The 19,822-nt window shown below is 37.6% G+C and overlaps 1 protein-coding gene across 6 annotated transcripts in view; it reads right to left on the bottom strand.

Moving 5' to 3' along the window:
• AFG1L (AFG1 like ATPase) overlaps nucleotides 1–19,822 on the bottom strand; it is a 66,059-nt gene that overhangs the window by 15,393 nt on the left and 30,844 nt on the right. For 5 of the 6 annotated variants that reach the window (XR_006180038.1, XM_042876598.1, XM_042876627.1 and 2 more), the window contains exons 8-10: nucleotides 4,756–4,838; nucleotides 1,126–1,196; nucleotides 769–869 (exon numbers count right to left, since the gene is read on the bottom strand). The exons of the other annotated variant lie outside the window; for it this stretch is intronic. Coding sequence is in view for 4 of the 5 variants with exons in the window: in XM_042876598.1 (XP_042732532.1) it covers nucleotides 769–869; nucleotides 1,126–1,196; nucleotides 4,756–4,838 (255 nt within the window). In the remaining variant the exon portion in view is untranslated. The remainder of the gene's footprint in view (nucleotides 1–768; nucleotides 870–1,125; nucleotides 1,197–4,755; nucleotides 4,839–19,822) is intronic. 6 annotated transcript variants of the gene reach the window in all.

The raw sequence follows: 19,822 nt of genomic DNA, 5'->3' as shown, positions 1-19,822 counted from the left end.
GAAAAGCACTTTCACTGGTTATCACCTCGGTAGCTACAAGGAAGTGAAAACAATGCTACAATCAAAGGATTGGTGAACAGACTGGGTAAAAAAGAACAAAAGTGCTGTCAGCCCTGCTAAGGGTTGTGATCACATCACGGTAACTTCGGGTGTAAGGCTCCTGGGGGAGGACTGTCTTCACACCCTGTGAGGTCATACACAGACAGCATTTCAGGAATTGTACCCACATACAATCACAAAACACACCTAATAGAATTTGGCAGTATTTAAAGAAATATAGCAAGTTTTTAAGAAAGCCTGGGACTAAATAGGCCTTGTACAGCTAGTCACAACTAAGGAATGCAACAAGAGATTAGAGCAGCAGCAAAGCATTTATCTGACAGCAGCAGGATTACTAGTCTTCTGCCCAAGTACAAACTTATAACCCAAATTTTAAAAACAGTATTTGGATGCTTTTTATATATGATTATGTTTTGTCTCCTAATATTCCAACAATGATGCTAGGCCAGGCACAGACTGCAGTAGGATTTTCAAAGACAATGTAATTAAAAGTGAATTTACCGTATAATTAAAAAGAAAATGATTACTGTTCTCTTGGGAAGTTTTGTTTTTTGGTGGTTTTTTTTTCCTTTTAAATTCAAAATCTTTCTGCAGGTGAAAAAAGCTTTTAATTCAGTAAGACTTTGAAAAATAGTAAGTTTGTACGGTGTTTTTTTAAACTGTGAAAAGTCTGAGCGTTAACTGATCTAGATTTGACTGGGTACTCACTCTGTCACACAGCTCTTCAAATGTGAAGTCTGCAATGGTTCCACACGCTTTATTCAGCCTCAGCTCTCTGCCTTGCACTTTTAGAATCCTTGGTCTAGTTACTATGGGAACATGAACAAAGACTCAATCTTCTCTGGATAATTACTATAAAATTCATCTCTTACAGATAGGAAATGCATAGCTTGATGAATAATAGCACATGATTCAACACATAAATTAGACAAAATGCTGATACAATGACTGCCACTTGAGTGTGGCATCAACCCATATACAGCAATGGAACTTATTAATTGGTCAGTGGAGATTGGGCATTGTGTTCTAAATGTATTCTCTTTCAAGAGAAATTAACTTACGTACAATCATTTTGTTTCTGAGCCAGCTCATCAAACAACTTATCCATGACAGCCTCCACATCAGCTTCACTTGTGCTACAGTGAAAAGAATAATAGAATATGAAATTAATAACACTTGAAGCCAACATCAAACAGCTGCCTGAGCCTGCTTAGCTTTTTGCCCATGAAAAAGAGAACAGGATGTTATGCTCTAAATACAAACATTAGATTTAGAATACACTTAAAAGTAGAGAATATTAACTCTCAGGTAGATGATTCTGCCTTATTTGCATACACTGAAAGACTTCTGTGTTTTGAGCCGTTTCCAGTAATGAGGCAATACAGGCAGAGCAGATCCATTAACACTATGTGTACACAATGAGAAAAAAGGCTTCTGGCTCTATCTAGCATGCAAAATAAGAGCAAATAGACAAGGCAAGGCAGTCAAGCACCTAAAGAAGTATCCTTTGAAATGTCTGAAGGGACTTCTTGAAATTAAATATTAGAGCAGCTTTATGGAGAGAAAAAAAAAAAAAATCAAGTCAACTGATTGTATTGAATGAAATGTACACAGCTTGTAAAATTAAAGTGAGATTCATAATGCCAGCATTAGTAATTGTATCTGCTTCATTTTTTCTATCGACCCATAGAACACTGTTTCGGAAAAGGTCAACCACGGGTAAGGAAAATGTATAATATCTGTGCACACAGCTGAAGTTTATGTTCTACTTCTGATACCACAAGAATGATGTATCAGTACAATCAGAAATTTTTTTTTCCCACAATGGTTTACAAGCCCAAACTCTTCATGTCCATCTTCCTTAAATAAGACAGCATGTCCAGCTGAGTTCAAAAGCAGAGAACAGTAAATTAAGGCAACAGCACACAATGAACCTGTGCTAAAATATATAATGCTTCCTTGAAGCTTGTATAATATTTGGTGCAAAAAGTCTACCTTTATAGATAGCAGATGCACTTGTGTTGCTGCACACAGACATCCGTAAAGCGACAAGTGACGATCAGCAAATCACACAAATACTTTCCTCTTCATTAAGCCTCAAGCATCTTAAAAACGTTAAAAGCAAAACTGAAATAATTACTTTAGTAGTTCAAAATTAGTGATACCAAACCTTGTAGACACAGAGGATCTGGGGGAAAAAGACTTCTGCAAGTTCTATTTGAAACCCTCAGAATAAAACTGTTCTCAGTAGACGACGTCAGATAAAATACGTTCCAAAAGAATTAGATTTCTAAAAAAAAGTGAGAAATGGAAAGGAACAGACAAAGCCAGAACAAAGCCATACAACAGGGAGGAGAGCACTTACGTATCAGAGAACATGCACCCGTGCATGCATGTACCTGTCACAAAGTGTGATATAAAGACTACAAGAAACACACAAACATGACACAAGGTGGATATTTGTACCTAACTACCAAGAAAGTTTGTTTTGAAAATAGACACCTGAGACTGAGATCAAGGAAGTTGCTTTGATCAGTCATCATGTAATTATGTTACACTGATTGCTTTCAGATGAGTAAAAGCAACTTAAAGCAACTCCTAGATGCAATCCTTATTCGAAATGAAGAAAAGACTGCACAGATTATGAAGCACAGATTATGTGAGGAGTTAAAAAAAAGTTATGATGATGGTATTATAACCATTAGTAGTGGAATGTACATACGTTGAACAAAAAGATTTTCTTTGGGGGAAAAGACTAAATGAATTTCAAAAATCTGAAGCAAAATACTATACAGTACCTAATAATTAAGAAAAAATACACAAAAAAAAACCACCACTAAGTGAGTTCTGTAAGGTTGAAAGTTCTAATGAACAAGTCTGAATAGAAGATTAAATGCAATTCCCTCAGAGAAAGAGCGGACAATGAGGCTAAGCATCTTATTTCCAATGGCAGCTTCTGGACTTCTGTTTTTCCACTGCTTCCAAATGAATTACTAAGTTCTAGAGGTAGTCAACATCCTTCCAATGTCAGAACATGGAAAAGACTTTTCACCAATGTCTACCATTCTCTCGGTCTCAAGTTTCTCAGCAGAACACCACGAAATGCACGGAAGAGCACCGCTCCTGGGCCTTACTCACACGTTCCTTCTCCTCTGAGAAGCAATGTCACTTAGCCTGTTACCTATGGGAAACCACATGTGCAGTCTTCATTCACTTAGAGTATGGACAGTGAAGAAAAGAACACGGTAAGGGCTTTCCACAGCTATTGAACAGAAGGTCACAGAGTGCACCAGGCACTAAGCACAGCTTGAAGCAAGGACAGCTGTGTAGGGACCAGAGTAAGAGCCACAGGGACCAACTCGGAGATAACAGAGGCGACTTCCAGCAGTACCTCCAAGAGGACAACATGAAACTTTAAAAAATTTAAAAATTAAAAAAAAATAAAAATAAAAAAAAAATAAAAAATAATAAAAAAATGGAGCCACACAGGAATACAGAACAAGAGATTTTTTTCTTGAGCTTGTTTGCAGATGCAGAACCTCCATTTAAGCTGCATTTTCCATACCTAGGATGTTGTAATTTCCTTCCAGAATTAGCTAGAGCTGAGTATGTTCCTTTTATACATGTGAACAAGTAACAGTGGGGCCAGGCCCTAACAATCTTGCAATGAAAGAAGCAATGAAGGAAAACATTCAAACGTTCAATAGGTTTGGAATAAAATGGAGGAAGAAATCTGCCATTTCATCCACATTTTCCAGAAACAGTTTACCTGCTGCAATTCTGCCTGTCAGTACTTCTTTCAGACAGAAAAGTAAAAAACTTCTAATTTTATAGTGAAGCAGCAAGGGGGGCATGTTTGATTCATGACAGAGGTGGAAATACTGCACCCTTCTTAAGGCAAATATGATTTTAAATCCATATTATATGCCAAGTTGAAAGATATCATGGTTAAAAATCTTATTTTAGGCTACTGTCTGCCTTACTCATTTTGTTACCAACTGAATAATACCGTAACTTAAGAGCAAATAAGAGACAGAAAAATGTCTGCAATGTAAATGTTTCCAAGGAGTTTTTAAAAAAGGACATTTCTAGTAGGCAGATAATGCTGCAACAGTGAATGTGATCTTTAAAGACATTTATTTGCAAACACAGAATGAAGTGCTGAAGAAATTTTGTCACAATAAACAGAAAATGTCAAAATATGAGTTTGCTGTTTTTTTCCAATCCACAGCACTGGAAACACCCAACACGAGATGAATCCTTGTCATTGGAAACACCCAACATTAAATGAATCCTTGTCATTAGATTTCTACAAATACTTAATTACTTAAATACAATAAGGATGTTCTTCTATTATAAGAGAATTGTGCAATCTCTTACAAGAGGATATTCATTACTTTCTAACCATCTGTCACTTCAGTTCTCCAAACACCACACCTCCCCAAAAAATCTAATTAGTTTTTATTCAGTCACACATTATAAACGATGCTAGTGTGGGTACTGAAAATGTAGTTTAATGAAGTTAATATCGAGGCATAATGGAAGGCGGTTTGCTGAACAAAATGGACCAGAAAGCAAAGAAAGGAAAAGTCACAGCCTGCTAATTCTACTACACATTTTTCATCTCCCATTCACTAGGAAATTATTGGCTAATAAGGAAAAAGAGGGCAAATACCTCACTGTAGATCAACTTACAGGTAGTACAGTTTTCCAGCAGCAGGAAGCACTCGTTTCCTGTAGTCTATTCCAGAATCAAGCTGGACTGTGCTGCAGTATTTCTACAGGGAGGGAAAAAAGAAAGAAGCTTTCCTCAAGATAATGCTGTAGTTATTACTGCCTGTATTAAATAGAAGGCACACTGCTGTGGCAAACTATCGGCATGAATATCATCTACAACCCAGATTTAAGACATAAAATTGAAGTCTCCTTTATCACTATTGAAGGAAAGCAATAAGCTGAAAATTATACACACATTCCAAACAAAAAACAAGTGACTGTTCTCAAAAACGTATCAGTTAGAAAATGTACGCAGATTGGAAGAGCAATAAACAAAGTGGGCATTGCTTAATAACTCTGATAGGGCTTTGTTTGGTGGTGGTAGGGATTAGAAGTAATTATTTTGACATTCAAGAATATAAATTTAAAAACAGGAAATGAGGAGCAATAAATGTTTAACAGATCACAAGCAACTTCTAGCAACAGAGATGACTAAAACTGCTACTCACCCAGCTAAAAATAGTTGCTTTTTTCCCTCTACTAAGATTAACAGTGCTGTAAGTCAAACATCATATATGTAAGCCGTACAGAGTCCTGCTACAAAATGCACTGAAGCATAAAGGGGAGTGAATGAAGCTACAAAAACCAAACCTTTTCTGACAATGTACCATCCATTCAGACAAAGAACTTTAAAAGAAAAAAAATTAAGCTTCTGAGTACAATACAGATGTCCCTGAGCATTCATACCTGCTGTATCAAACAGTTCTTTATTATTATTGTTAGTTATGCATGACCTTAAGGTTGAGAGCAATTCTCTCTCTAGCCCCAGTGGGATTAAGATTTCACAGCCTCTACCAAAGGGAATATCTCTGTTTATCTATCAGTACTGCTGCCAACATGCACCACTGCTAGCTGTTACCCAACCCCAAGCAAAAGAAACTGTAAAAGAAAAGGAGAGAAAGTTTTAACATTTTAGATAATATAACTCTAACAGCAATTTAACTAAACCAATGTAATTAATTTTGTAGGTAACTCAGCCCAATTAGAGTTCTTCGGGTTGGTGGAACCCACTAACTGATTCTGCACCGTCAGTGCACTATGAACTACCAGTTTCTCATTAACATTCTCACTTAGCATTTCATATTCTCTATCAAACTTTTTCAGATATCAAACCTGGAAATGTCAAATCTCACAGCAAGAATAAAACACCCTTAAATATCTGAATTACTATCCTCAGTGATTTAAGGGACAATGGCCCTTTTGAAAAAAAGCATGTTGCACAGGACTTAGCAAACACAAATATCTGCCAGAGTGACTGAGACGACTCACGGCATTCATTTTTGCCCCCGACAATTACTGAAGGTTCTGTAATTATTTTAAACCTCCAGCTTCTCTGCAGAGATATACAGAGAAAGAAAGATGATGAAGAAATGATTCTGAGAGCACAGAATCCCGGGGAAACGCATGTATTTTTAATTGCGGTGAGAAAGCCATGCTAATCAAATCATTATGCCGGGCTAAGGCTACTGCAAACACAATAGCATTGGTGCTACAATATTATTACAATCTATTCCCTTTCTCTTGGTGAAAGCTTACAAAGGAAAAGAGTAATGGAGCAAAAGCAAAAAGTTGCAGAGGCATGTGATAACACGGGGAAGGAAAGGAGGGTGTGTGCGTTTTCTTCAGCATCAGGCAGGCAGGCAGGGCTGGAAGGGAGGATGCTGAAGTCTCAGTGCAAAGCTGTGCACTTGGCTGTTCCTTGATAAGCAGCGACGCTGGGCATCTTTCTGCCTACAGCTGTATTTTTTCAAAGTAGTAGATTAGCTCAAGTACTATCTTCTTCACATTAGCAGGAATAAAGTCCTGCTATCAGGATGGAGGATGTGCAGATGTTGGAATTTATTTAGATTTTAGATACTCTGATATTTAGCAATACTGTTTAACACTTTTTTTTTTTTTCTTTTTTTTTTTTTTTCCCCTTTCTCCCCCCTGGAAACAACAGATGGCAAATTTAGTGTGAATTCAGCCTCATCTCTTTGGCCTTCAAGACAGGGTGCCAAACCATGCCACTCTTGCAGGGTGCTGTGATGCAAGACAGAGAACAGCAAACACGGAACTAGACATACTTAGGAGCGTGGCATGTTTTTTTCATTACTGAAAGAAAAAAAAAATGCACCTGAAACACTGTAGCTGGTGTAAATTCATCGTGCTGATACTTACAGCGGTGCTAGCAGCTAGGCTGCTGATGACTGCTGTGAAAAGCAGGCCCTGTGCATGCTCAAATACAGACCAACAGTGGGGAAAACGACACAGGTCAGTGAGGCGTGCAGAGATACGTAGGATGAAACACAACAGTCTGTTTGCATTCTGCTTCCAAACTTCGTGCTTCTTAAACACAATCACAGTCTGTTCTGACTCATGATATTATATTACAGTGAACGAGTTTTGGAGGTAAGAACTGGGGATGTAAATATTATTGACATAGATATGAAGTGGGTGCATTGCTTCCAACTTCCCTCTCTTTTCTCATTCTTCAAAATAATTAGTGGTATTGATATTCAGGATAAATCACTATCATTAACAACACCAGTGAAGAAGAACTTGTTTATAAAAAGCCAATTTATGGTCTGGGGCCTTTTTACAGCTATGAACAGTTGCCTGAAGGAAAGATACTACTTTTTCCTATTATCCTTATAGTGTATAATCATAGACATGCATCACACCACATTAGAATCCAAAATCTTCTAACATTACATAGCTTACTTGGAAAATACCTGTTAGATATCATGGACTATAGTGCCTTTCATCCAGAAAAGTAAGAGCAGCATCCAGTTCAGAGGTATATCAAATACGGTTCTTACAGTCCTATTGATTTTTTGCTTCCTTAGGAAGCCAAGGTCAACTTAACAAAATACACACAAGATGGAAAAACACAATTCTGATACACGGCAGTTTTCTGTAACACAAGATACAAACAGAGGCGACAGCTAACTGGCAATTCTGAAAAATGGAAAACATTCAGGGTTTTACTGTCTTTCCCTTCGGATCATCTTAAATGTTTTTGCTCTGTTCAGCAGTGTACTGTAACCACTGTACACCAACCCATGTTCTAAACAAGAACAGCCACAAAACTTTCCTAACCCTTCCGTGTGAATAAATACTGCAACTGTTTGCCAATAATTAATTTTACTGAGATGTTTTAAAGCACACTCCCAACTAGTGTTAGACATTGTATAAATATGTATAAAACAGATGGCCCCTACCATCAAAAGAAAATGCTATAATCTATATATCTGTTATAATCTGTAGAGCAATGTGTTTCCAGAAAGTGTTCCTTTCCAACACAACTGCTGTTGTTATATTGTAGCTTGGAAGGCAGGAACAGCTTTCTCCTTATGTGAATGTACAGCACAGATCTGTAGGTACTACTGGAAAATAACAACAACAGTAACAACAAAAGCAAAACAGAAGCACGAGTAACACAAGCAATCATTAAATGATGTGGTGGAAGAAGTGGCTGCCAACAAAACATCACACAACCAATCACTGTTGCGGGCACTGCTATTTCCACAAACTCAGCTCAGACTCCACACTGAGGAGAGAAAGGGTCCGACAGCAGCATCAGTGAACTCAGGGCTGCTGTGGGAGGACTGCTGGCACCAACAGGCAGTAACAACAGCATTTCTCATCCACGCTGAGAATGTGCTGGTGGAGATTGTTCTAAAGGGGAGGGGGGTTCAGCACTTGGTCACCTTCATTCAAAGCCAGAGTCAAAAAGGTCACAAGGAAGCTACGCACAGAGCAGAGATCTGAAGGATTTTCCTTTTGGGGTTTCCTTTGTAGGCAAGGGTAGCCACCCAGGCTCTTTGTGTCTATACATGTAAACATTCACTTATCTGCTTCACAGGAGCACATGGGGCAAAACGTCCGTATTTGTAAATGCCTTAAATGGTAAAAAAGGACAGCATGCAATCTAAACAAGAGAAGAAAATACAAGAAACTGAAACATGCATTTCTAGGCTAAGAATGTAAAATATTAGAATTACGAAAATGAAAAAAAATGTATCCACGGTTGCATAATATGGAATTAAATGCCGAATGCCATGGAAGTCATGCACATTGAGTGCCACAATGCATTTTCTCACTTCTTCAGAGCTGTCAGCAACATTATATTCCTCTTATTACAGAACCAGAAGAAAAAAAAAACCAATAGTATCATTCACAAATTCCACAAACTCTTAATTAAAAAAAAAAGGCACATCTCTACTTCTTACCCTTACTTTTTTCTATAGCATGAAAAAACCACCCCAAAACCTAACAGAATTACATACAGAAGTTCTACTTTCTCCCTCCGTCTTCAGACTAACTTCTCCACCACCGAACTGATTAAATCCTGCAGATGTGATTGCACCCTCACAGTCACTAATCACCACCACGGAATTCTAATCAACAGTCAAAGAAAGAACTAACCAGTGGCTTCAGACTGTTAGTACTTAATTGTCAAAGCTGCACTTGTAACTATTAGTTTACATAGTTTCATATATATGGGCATATATATGTTTTATATATATATATATTATTTTTTTTAAGATGGAGATTTACAATTACAAATTTCACTTGCTTGGGCTACATTTCTACTTCCCTTTTGATGAGAATGTGTAAAATTGAAGCTACAGCTCATCTGGTCTTTTCCTGTAGAACCACTTTCAGTTTCCGAGAGATTTTCTATTCTACTGAGATATTTCTAGTCTGATTTACCCTATTCAATTAAATGCACAAAATTAATTAGTCATACAATTTATTTTGAAGTCATTTATGTATTTATGTATACAAAGAACAAATACAATTACAATACTGAAAAAGCAATTAGTAAGTCAAAAATACAGCTTGATCATGCGCTCATTTCCAGTGAAGTAGTAGAAAAACTTCCTATTTCAGAAGGAAAAGAAACAAAGCCTTAAGGCTGAGTTCAAGTCAGAACACTTAAAATGACAGTCTTCAGATAGAATAGTTAAAATAAAATTCTGAGTAGAAAGTTATTAACCATAGACTTACAATGTTTTTCTTCTTGTAAGCACCTCTGATATTCCTCTGGTGCTGCAATCCTGAATGGTAGCTATTAAAATGCTTGAACTACTTAAAATACATGATGTGGTGGTTTCTTAAGGAGAGGAACAAAAGTTCTAGAAAATTTCAAGATGGTCCAAGCGAATTGGAGAACCTGCAACTTCTCACCATGTTTGTTTCCCATGTATCACAGTAAGATATATGAAATGTCAATGGCCCTGGAGTCCGGGACGGACACTGTACTAAGTAAAATACGTTCCTGTTAACTCAAGTACCATGATCGGCTCATGACCCTCGATGATGCTGATGAGCAACTGTCTCTTAATTTTATCCAAGACTGCTGTAGGCCAACTCAATCGTCATTCTCTGTTCCAAACTTTAATGGCATTTAAAATAAATAAATAGAAAATAGAAAAAATCCACAAAAGCGTACATTATCTCCTGCTGGCCTACAAGAACAGACAAACCCTATCTGAGAACCCCAGAGAAGGTGTAAAGTGACAGAGACAGAAGTGATTCATCTTGGGATGATGATTACCCTAATTTCCACACCTGATGAGCATCCTCAGCCTGTCACACTCAGGTCACAGCTAAGTGAGAAGTGTAACTTCTAACCACTCTGATATTTCTTCCATCTATCAAATCAGAAAGCAATGAGACTGTTCATTGGCAATGTTTCTCGTCATACACATACATCCAATGCAAGGAGAGAAACATTCTCCCAGAATAACAGTGCATAAATACACCACAAAAGCCTTGGCCTGCAACAGAGAAAGAGCTCCTAGGGTAAACGAAGCTCACCAGAATGACTCACTTAGCCTCAAGTTATCCACTAGAAATGTATTTATTTGATCTTATTTTTTTTGCCTAAGTGATTTGAAGAAAGGGTTTCTTCATCCAAAGGATATCATTACAGCGGATGTTTTCCCAAGTGTTTCACAACTCTGGTAGAACAAGAATCCTCTCAAGTCAGTTGCAGTGTGCCATTAAAAACATGTTTTCTGACCTGCAAGGCATACTGCAGGCTTTACCTTTAGCCTAGTCTCCAATTTATCAGCAAGAAGCAATCACCAGCATGCTTCAGAGCATGAAACTGGTCTGACTGGGACTTGTGCTGAGAGAAGCATGAGAAACACATGCTGTGCTTCCTCAGCTCCATTAGGAAACCACCCTGACAGTTGCAGGCAAGCATGGCACGGATGCAGGACCTTCGAAGAGCTGCTCACTTTATTCATGCTTAAAATTGGCCCTGTTAAAAACAGAGTTTGTAACATGCCTAACTTTCTCCTACACGGATTCATGAGACTACAGATGTCCTTGTGGGGAGAGGGAAGGAGAAAGAATCATCAGGTATTTTGTGATGGATAAAAACTTGGTCCAAGCACTCTTGGGTATGCATACAGTTTTTGGTCTTCCTGTTCACATGTTGCTGAAACAGTAGACTTTAAAGAAAATGTCAATGAATCCTCATAAGCACTATATGTGACCTCTGGGGTAATTAGCAATCATTCAAAAGCAACAACACTAAAATGTTCTATTCTTTATTACTGTCAGCTCTTGTCTTGATCAGCATTTTAATAAAGATGGTTCATTGCTAAGACAGTTTCATGAATCAGTCATAATTACATTCTGACATGCAGTGAATAGTAAAGCAAAACTAAATATCACTTCATCAACCTTTCTAACCTTTATGCAAGTATTAACTGTAAATAATTTTTACACAATCTTACAACAGAAAATCTGCATATTTCTTAGCTTTGTACATACTCTACCCTAACTGAATTTGCTGTGACCTATACCTGGAAAAAAAAATTAATCCTACAATCAGACATAATTACTTAGCATGATATTCAGGTGTTGCCTTTCACAGATCAAATCAACTTCAAGTACAAAAGCCTACCTGATCTATAAAAATAGTGCAATGCTGTAAGGAGTTAACTGATTTTTTAGTCCTTTCTCCCCCATGTTCTTCATTACTTGCAATAAGGAAATACAGGGAATTGCTGCAATAGCCTTGGACAGCAGTGTTTGTTCCAATTTTAAATGTTGGGAAAAAAAAAAGAGGAACAATTTCAAAATCTGACTAAGTATGCTCACAATGTCAATAAAACTAATAGTTTGGATGATTTTAGAACATTTTATTTGTGAACTGTTTTTGAATGGACTTAAAGCACAAAGATCTGGGAAGTCAAATACTACTAACAGAATTTTTTTAAATGGATCTCTGTCTTACACTGTGACAAGAACACATTAAACTGAAGAGTTCAGCATCGATAATATTTAGAATTGAAATGAATTCAGTGGAAGTTGTGCAAGTTTACATTACAGTCCTCAAAACTTTTAACAACTAAGAAAGCCCACTATTCTTGCTACCGCAAGGAACATAAGATCCATTGTAGGACTTTTCAATAACTTATTTTAAGATCTATCTATAAATCAGCTACCCCCTAAGAAGAGGAAAAATAGACAATTAACTTGTAAAATAATGGTGCATGCATAAAGACAGAGACTCTTAAAATGCACTGTTACATGAACAGTATTTCAGATAATCAGACAAAAGTGCAAGAATTCAGGCGGTACAGATGTGGCAGTTCTGAGTAGGAGACAAGTAGTCTCTCCTTTTTCCAGGCAAGGAACAGAATAATGGCAAGCAGCAAACTTCCAGCGCAGCATTACACTGAGCAGCTTTCCTCATTTCACATTGCTCAGGAAAAAAGAAAAGTGCCCTTGCAGACTAAATGTAAATTAAAAAAAAAAACAAAACCAACAAAGATTGTATAAGATGCAGTTTTGCTAAGGAGCCACAATGACTGTAACTTTCAATCTCCTAATAAACGAGCCGTGCTGTTCCGTGAAAAGCAAATTGCCAAGAGTTCACTCCGAATTTCTAGCACAATGTTTCATGAGCTAAGGGTCAAATTCACCCCCACCACATGTATTTCACTTGAATGACGCCCCAAAGTTATTTGTCTCCATTTCTTTTTTTGCTGTTGTTTTTTCTTTTTAACGTTTGATTCGTATTTCTTCTCCCAGTATTAGCCTTTGCTCCTGCCAGAGCTGTTGGCAGGCAGGGGGAAAAAAAAAAAAGTATTGATTTGCGAAACTGGATTTCTCAGAATAAGAAAAAAAAATGCGATTAAGATCTAAACAAAGGCTAAAGATGGCTTACGCTTAGCTCTGATGAGGTCCACTACCTCATTACCAACAACTGAAAACTTCTGATGCATTTTGTTTCAAGAGAATCCAAAAGTCCTTGCTGTAAAGCAGACTGGGGGGTGCAGAGTCCATTCACTCTTTCTGTATCACGACCATTATGCGAGAAGTATAAAACACTGCCTTTATGCTGCCAAACCACAATGACTCTTCTTACATCAAAGCATTTTCACCACTAGGGTTTTTTTTCTCCGAAATTTATTCAAGCCGAGGGCAGGGAGACAACAATTCATACACGCTAATTACACCTAATTATCTATTCCTTTTTTTTTTTTTTTTCCACCAGCTTTGGCCAGTGTTATTTGCTATCTGGGTTTCTCACAACCTCCCCTTGCCCTGTCCATCCAGCTCAACAGTAAAGTCTTTGAAGAAAACAGTCGTGGCTTCTTAGAATTTTAACAATATAAGGTTCGACTCGAATTAAATAATTCTATTATTAGTTTTGACACATTTATGTGTTAAATATGAAGGCCTCTCAGTTAATTTGGCAAATTCCTCACATCTCTTCGTGGCTACAATCGCTGGTAACACCCTCTTGTAGGAGCTTCTCCTCATCCTTTCTTTTCATGATCTAAATGAAATGTTTATTGGATTAAAGTTCTTCTCTGCAGACCTCCACGGTGGCCTGTGACAAAGAGCTTAAAAGCTTTATTAATTGGCTCGGGCTTTTGAGGGGGAGGCAGGACCTCATTTCACATTACATCACAAGCAAATAAAACTGCCACGTGTAATTAGACTAATTTACCCTGATACAGCAGGAATCAGTGATTCCATATCTACGATATGCTTCGGTTTACTCATTTTATTTGAAGAGCAAACAAACCAAGCAAGAATTTGGGAAATAGCAAATAAAGGAAATAAGGAGGAGGAGGGCCCCGCATGGAGCTACAATAGGAAATGTTTTATCCTCAGATAAAGTTTTGGTCTGCCTCTAAATAAGCTGTCTAGGAGCGAGCCCAGGCGTGTGTGTATAAAACAGCCATGGAAAGTAAACAAACAGCTGCTTGGTAATGGCAGAACGAGCTAAGGCGATAGGTACTTTATAATAAGCAGTAGTGCTTTAAGCTACAGAATTCCAGTAACCCCTGAGTTTAAATTTAAAACAGACTTTAAAGGCTGTATGCAGAAAGGGCTCATAAGCTCTAATTCGACACCTTGCTTTCTAAATACAACGTTTTTTCAGTTTGGTCTCACAAATTTGTCACACAAATTACCCATAAATGACACTGAAATGGCACAGAAATACTTGCAATCATGCTATATTTTCTATTTTTACATGTTTAATTAGGTACACTTCACAAAAGATGAATGCTTCTATTACTTGCAAAGAGAGAGAGAACAAGAACAAATGCTCCTTCTACTTAGGAGTTTGCTTGGTTACATACTAAGAAGGGAAACAAAAGGCCTAACATCTTCAGTAATGAAAAAGTCAATTGATAGGCGAAGCCATCACAATATCAAAGGATTAATCCCAGCAATCCTGACTCAGGTGACAGTTCACAGGGGTCAGAGTGGCTGACACTGACCTCAAAAGCAGGTTTTAACTATTCAACATGCTGAAAGCTGCTGGGCTATCACACCATTAGAATGGAACAAACTGACAAATCAATTTCATCAATGAGATGACTTTTTTTTTTTTTTTTTTTAAATGAGCAGATCCACCACTCAGCAAATCCCTGTATTTCCAGCACAGGTGGTTGGACAAAAGCTGAATGCACAATCAAAGAAATTTTATATCTACCAAATGCCTTTGTACAAAGCTAACTCGCACCAATTTCCTGAGGGGCAGCTCAAAATGTTTTAAATATTTTCACCTATTTCGCGTAAGTTATTGAAAAGTGAAAACAGTTTTCCATCTCTCCTTTCATTGCTTTGGAAAAGAGAGTATATTTTAACTAAAACTCAGCAGAGCAGATAAAAATGTCAATAAATAATCACCAACCCAATCTGAGACAAATAATAAACGCAACACAGCATACACTGACGCTGCTTTCTATGTGAAAGGTGTTTACCAGGCTTGCTGTTAACAGTCATTTTAACCAAACAGTTGGAAAGAAATAATGAAATGAAGTTCACCATAGGGAGCTTACAGTAATTTCCTGTACTACTAAAACCAGACTTCTTGTTGCTTCTTTACTTTTAGTTCAAGCAGTACAGGTAACCAAAGTCAGCTTGACTTCACTGTTACTATTATTTTAAATCTGTACCTTTTAAAGGTATATTCAGGTTATCAAAGCCTGTAAAACCTCCTGACTTTGAGCTGGGACTTTGTGCAGCTTGAGTTCTATTCTGGAAAGAAAATCTGACAATATGCTGAAGGTACGTATTCAATATTTTGACTTGGCTTGGCATTTTAAAACTTTGTACTACAGCTCCATGAAATCTTTGCAAATACAACTAGTTTAAAATTTTAGTTGATATACATCTAACTAGTTGAGGAAAAGTGTTTGCCTGAAGAAGCTACTGAATTAGAATTAGGATTCCAGAGCAGTGAATGATTGATGTAAATATCTTCATTAAATGTCTATAGAAATTAAACTTGCCAAATTACTGTCAAACCAATAAATTAAATTTTACTTTCTCTTTCCTGAAAAGCCTCACTTCTGATCTTACATCAAGTTGTTAAGGATGCATGGCTTTATTTGTAAACTGACATTAAAAGGTTGAGGAAGTTTTCACATTTTCATTTTGCTTTAAACTAATAACGTTGGAAGCATTTCTGCTCCAAGCACTTGATCAAAGTAACCAGTACACAAGGTTTTCTTGTCAAGAACTGCCTTTATAAAAAATCACTAGGGAGTTCCATGCACTTCAAAATTCTCAGTAAGAGATGCCGCAAGATTAAAAGCTCAATCAGAAGGGACTGAGTCTAATTGCAATTATAGAATTAAAAGATTTTTCCTTCCTAATACTTATCTCTGAAAAGCTGTATTTTTAATGAAATTGCATAGACTGGAGAAGCACTCCTATCTGCTGCAGAGTCTAAGCCTTTCTTGAAAGAATATTCCATCCCAAAGAATTTCAGCCACAACAAACCAATCAACTGAGAGTATTTCCCTATTTAAGAAAACCACGAGTAAGTTACAGCATGAAATAATCAGTGAAAATTCAGATCCCAAGCTATATAAGATTTTAAAGGATCAGAACACTGGGATAAATGCAGATTGCAGAGGGGACCATGTGTTGAACTACAGATGCAGGCTGTAGGACCTGCACCTTTCAGGTGGGCCTAAAAAAAATGTCACCAATTGCAACTCCCGCAGTAGGCATGCAGCAATTCCGTGCCCCCAATAGCCTACCTTCTAGAAAAGCAACGTGAATTCTAGAAAAGCAACGTGAAGAAACTTTGCAAGGCACATTTTCCATAAATCACTGTTTCTCCTTTGTGCTTATCACACAGAAATCGGCTTACAATTGTCTTTGCGAGGAATAGGAAATATAGAAATATCTCTTCACAGAAACACTGCTGATACCTTCCATTCATCCTATCTTCCTAAGATGATTTGAAGGACTTTAATACTCATATATTGAATTACTTCCAGTGCAAAGGCCTTATCTTAAGTTTTCTGGTCACAAAAGACAGGAAAGAAAGAGAAAAACATTGCCAAATCCCAAGCAAAGGCAGGACAGGAGGCTCTGGATCCAAAGAAAAGTAAGACAAGAAGTTAGTCCAAGTTATCAAAGCCACTTCAGGAAACAGGTTAGGTTACCATAAAAATAACACAGACACATACAGCTTGGAATGAGCTGAAGGTACACAAGGTAGTAAATCAAAGATTTGTCAGTATCCAATGCAGTGTTTTCCCATTATATCTTAATTCAGAATCCTAATATCCTCTTTCCACTTCCTAAAGACACACATGGAATTCTGAACACTGAGGAAGCTTCTTCATGCAGTAACACCACTGTAGTGAGAAAAGCTACAGGGGTACATGATGTAGATTGTATGCACATGGAGAAGGCTTAAACCTGCGCTTCTCAGGCCACCACAACCAGAAGATGGGTTTCTTTGTATCTGTGCCTTTGTAATGTAACAGTCAGCTGTTAAAATCTTGCTTCAAAATACATTCAATTCATGAGGTTTCTAATGCCTGCTTCTGATGTGCTGAATTCAAAATGTAGACTTGGATATTTTATTAATTATTATTGTTTTTAATGACTTGTCATCACCCTTCCACTTTCCAACTAAGGTCAGAGAAACATTTGTTGATAAGCTTCATCGGATCTGCTCTTCAAGCATTATGTTTTGAGAAAGAATCGTACTATTTTGATAACATTTACTGAACACTTACATTAAAGGCAGTAAAGGCAGGTATGTTTAGAGTTGTATTAAAACACAGAAACATGGGGGGAAGGGGAAAGGAGGGAAACAAGCAATCCAGAATTTTAGAAACATCCTTCTGAGTAGAATATTCAAATTTCATTTCTCCCTTCACTCATTATCATGGTAATGTCTGCACATCTCTCATTTACGTTGTGCTACTTATTTCTTTTCACATTACTCCATCCTCAATTGCAGCTCTAAACCAATGCACCAATCATTAGGGTTTCTGTCAGCACCGTATCCATGAGGTCCTTTTGTAACATTTATTTTCCCTGTCCTAATGAGACATTCTGTAAGTGTAAACTACATTCTACTTAACTACATTCTATTTTTTTTCTTCTGCCAGCCAAAGGGAAAGTAAAAGCAAACTACAGATAAACATGCACGACAGATATTCATTAAGTCTGACCGTAAGTGAAATAAAAGAGCTTTACATTCATCAAGGTAGAAAACTAAGAGCCAACCAGGAAAAAGACATAGAAAAGACAGGTTAACAGCAAGGAAAAAGCAAGATTTGTCATAGATGCTGAGAATGATGCTGCATTTAGAAAAGCAAACGTATGTAAAATTATTACTCTTCTTGAAAATGTTCTACGATTACAACCTATCATGCATCTATTAGCTACAAAATAAGCCCTTTTCAAGAATCTAAAGTGGTTATAGTTGTTCACTCGTTTTTACATCTCTTACTTTTTTAAAGCCATCCTGTTAAGAACCACTTTCAGTGGTAACCTCCCTGACTTCATACACAGCCATTCTGAGATATTTAGGGTTGCCTATGTCAACAGCACGTTAACTTTGGAACATGGTAATTGTTCAAATATCTACATCAGACAGGATTTTCAAAGGTGGTTAGCCAATTAAGTAATCTCATAATTCCATCATGCCCACTGAAAGTCCAAGGCACTTAACTACCTCACTGCTGACCACCTCAGCATAAATATCCAACCAATCTATCTATTCTGAAATTCTAAATTCCTCATTAATTCAACCTGACCTCAATTTCTACCTTCCCTATCAATATCTTCTTAGATATTGATACAGTTCACCTTATTTATGTGTTTATGCTGGCAACACTACTGTGAAGAAAGTAAGTGCTGTTATTTGCACCTTGCATGTCATGTCAGTCCAGACAGACCCAAATACAGGGGCTGTATGCTAACCCCACCAACCACAGGCTAGCTCTCAATAATGTAACAATACAGTCAGAGTTTGGGAATTAGAAAGATTTGCAACTCATCCAGAACTTAAAATGTGAATTCAGCATATATTATTTTAAAAGCAAAGTGAATGATTCTATTATTCACATTTAAGAAGTACGCTCCATTTTTTCACCTAAATGAAGCAATTCACACATTTCCCACTCCAGGGAGCATGCTTTGGAACTTCTATTTGTTGGGCATCACACAAAGCCTTGCAAATACAGACTCAGAAGTCCACTTCCACACGAGGGGGGAAAAAATGTACAGGTCCCCAAACAAGGTAATTCAAGGGTACATGCACAATACTAATTTCTTTAAACCAAAGGAATATGGAGGGTTTTTTGGTATAACAAATGTAAAATGCCCATGAGTATAATAGCATATGACCGTTACAGAATTACTATGTCACACGACAGTAAGAAAGTCCCATCCAAACAAATTCTGCTGCTTTGGCCAAAAGGGCAAACTTTTTCTCGTACTAAATGTCCTGTTCTAGAACTATGTTCCTCTTTGCTTACTTTCAATTATTTTTGATCCATATACATCCTATCTGGAAACTACAGGGGCTGCTCCAAAAGTAATGCCTTCTATTTCATTATGTTGGCCCATGATGTCAGAGGCAGATGTTGAGGATATGGCAGTAGAGGTTGAATGTTCCCACCAATTACACATTGTTGCTGTGTGAGAGATGGCAGCAGAGGGGCAGCCTGGCAGAATCGAGTCTGACGTGGAAGTACAGACTGAGTTCCTCTGTGCAGAAAAGATGGCACCCATTGACATCCACTGATGCTTGCTGAACATTGATGGAGACCAAACAGTAGATGTGAGCACAATGAGGTGGCCAGTGATGCATTTCAGCAGTGGCAACAATGATGTGAAATACAAGCCACACTCCAGATAGCTGTGCACAGCTGTTACGCCACAAAATAAAGGGCATCTTGATCAGCTCATCCATGCAAATCAGCAGGTTACAACCAGGGAACTGTGTACAGAACTGAATACTGGCTTCAATGCATTGCAAATGACAGTTGCAGCATTGGAATATTGCAAAGTTTGTGCCAGGTGGGTCCCACAAATGCTCACACAGGAACCAAAAGAACATTGTATGCAAATCTGTCAGGATCTACTTGCACCAACACGAAGCTGATGGTGGCAGTTTCCTGAAGTGTATTATGAGCATTGACAAGACATGGTGTCATCACTAAAAGCCAGAGTGAAAACAGCAGTCCATGGAGTGGTG

Source organism: Lagopus leucura, unplaced genomic scaffold (assembly GCF_019238085.1).
Source record: "Lagopus leucura isolate 7727_CA_CO unplaced genomic scaffold, USGS_WTPT01 Super-Scaffold_73, whole genome shotgun sequence".
In the NCBI taxonomy this organism is placed as follows: domain Eukaryota; kingdom Metazoa; phylum Chordata; class Aves; order Galliformes; family Phasianidae; genus Lagopus; species Lagopus leucura.
This window is presented reverse-complemented; position numbering and strand designations above follow the sequence as displayed.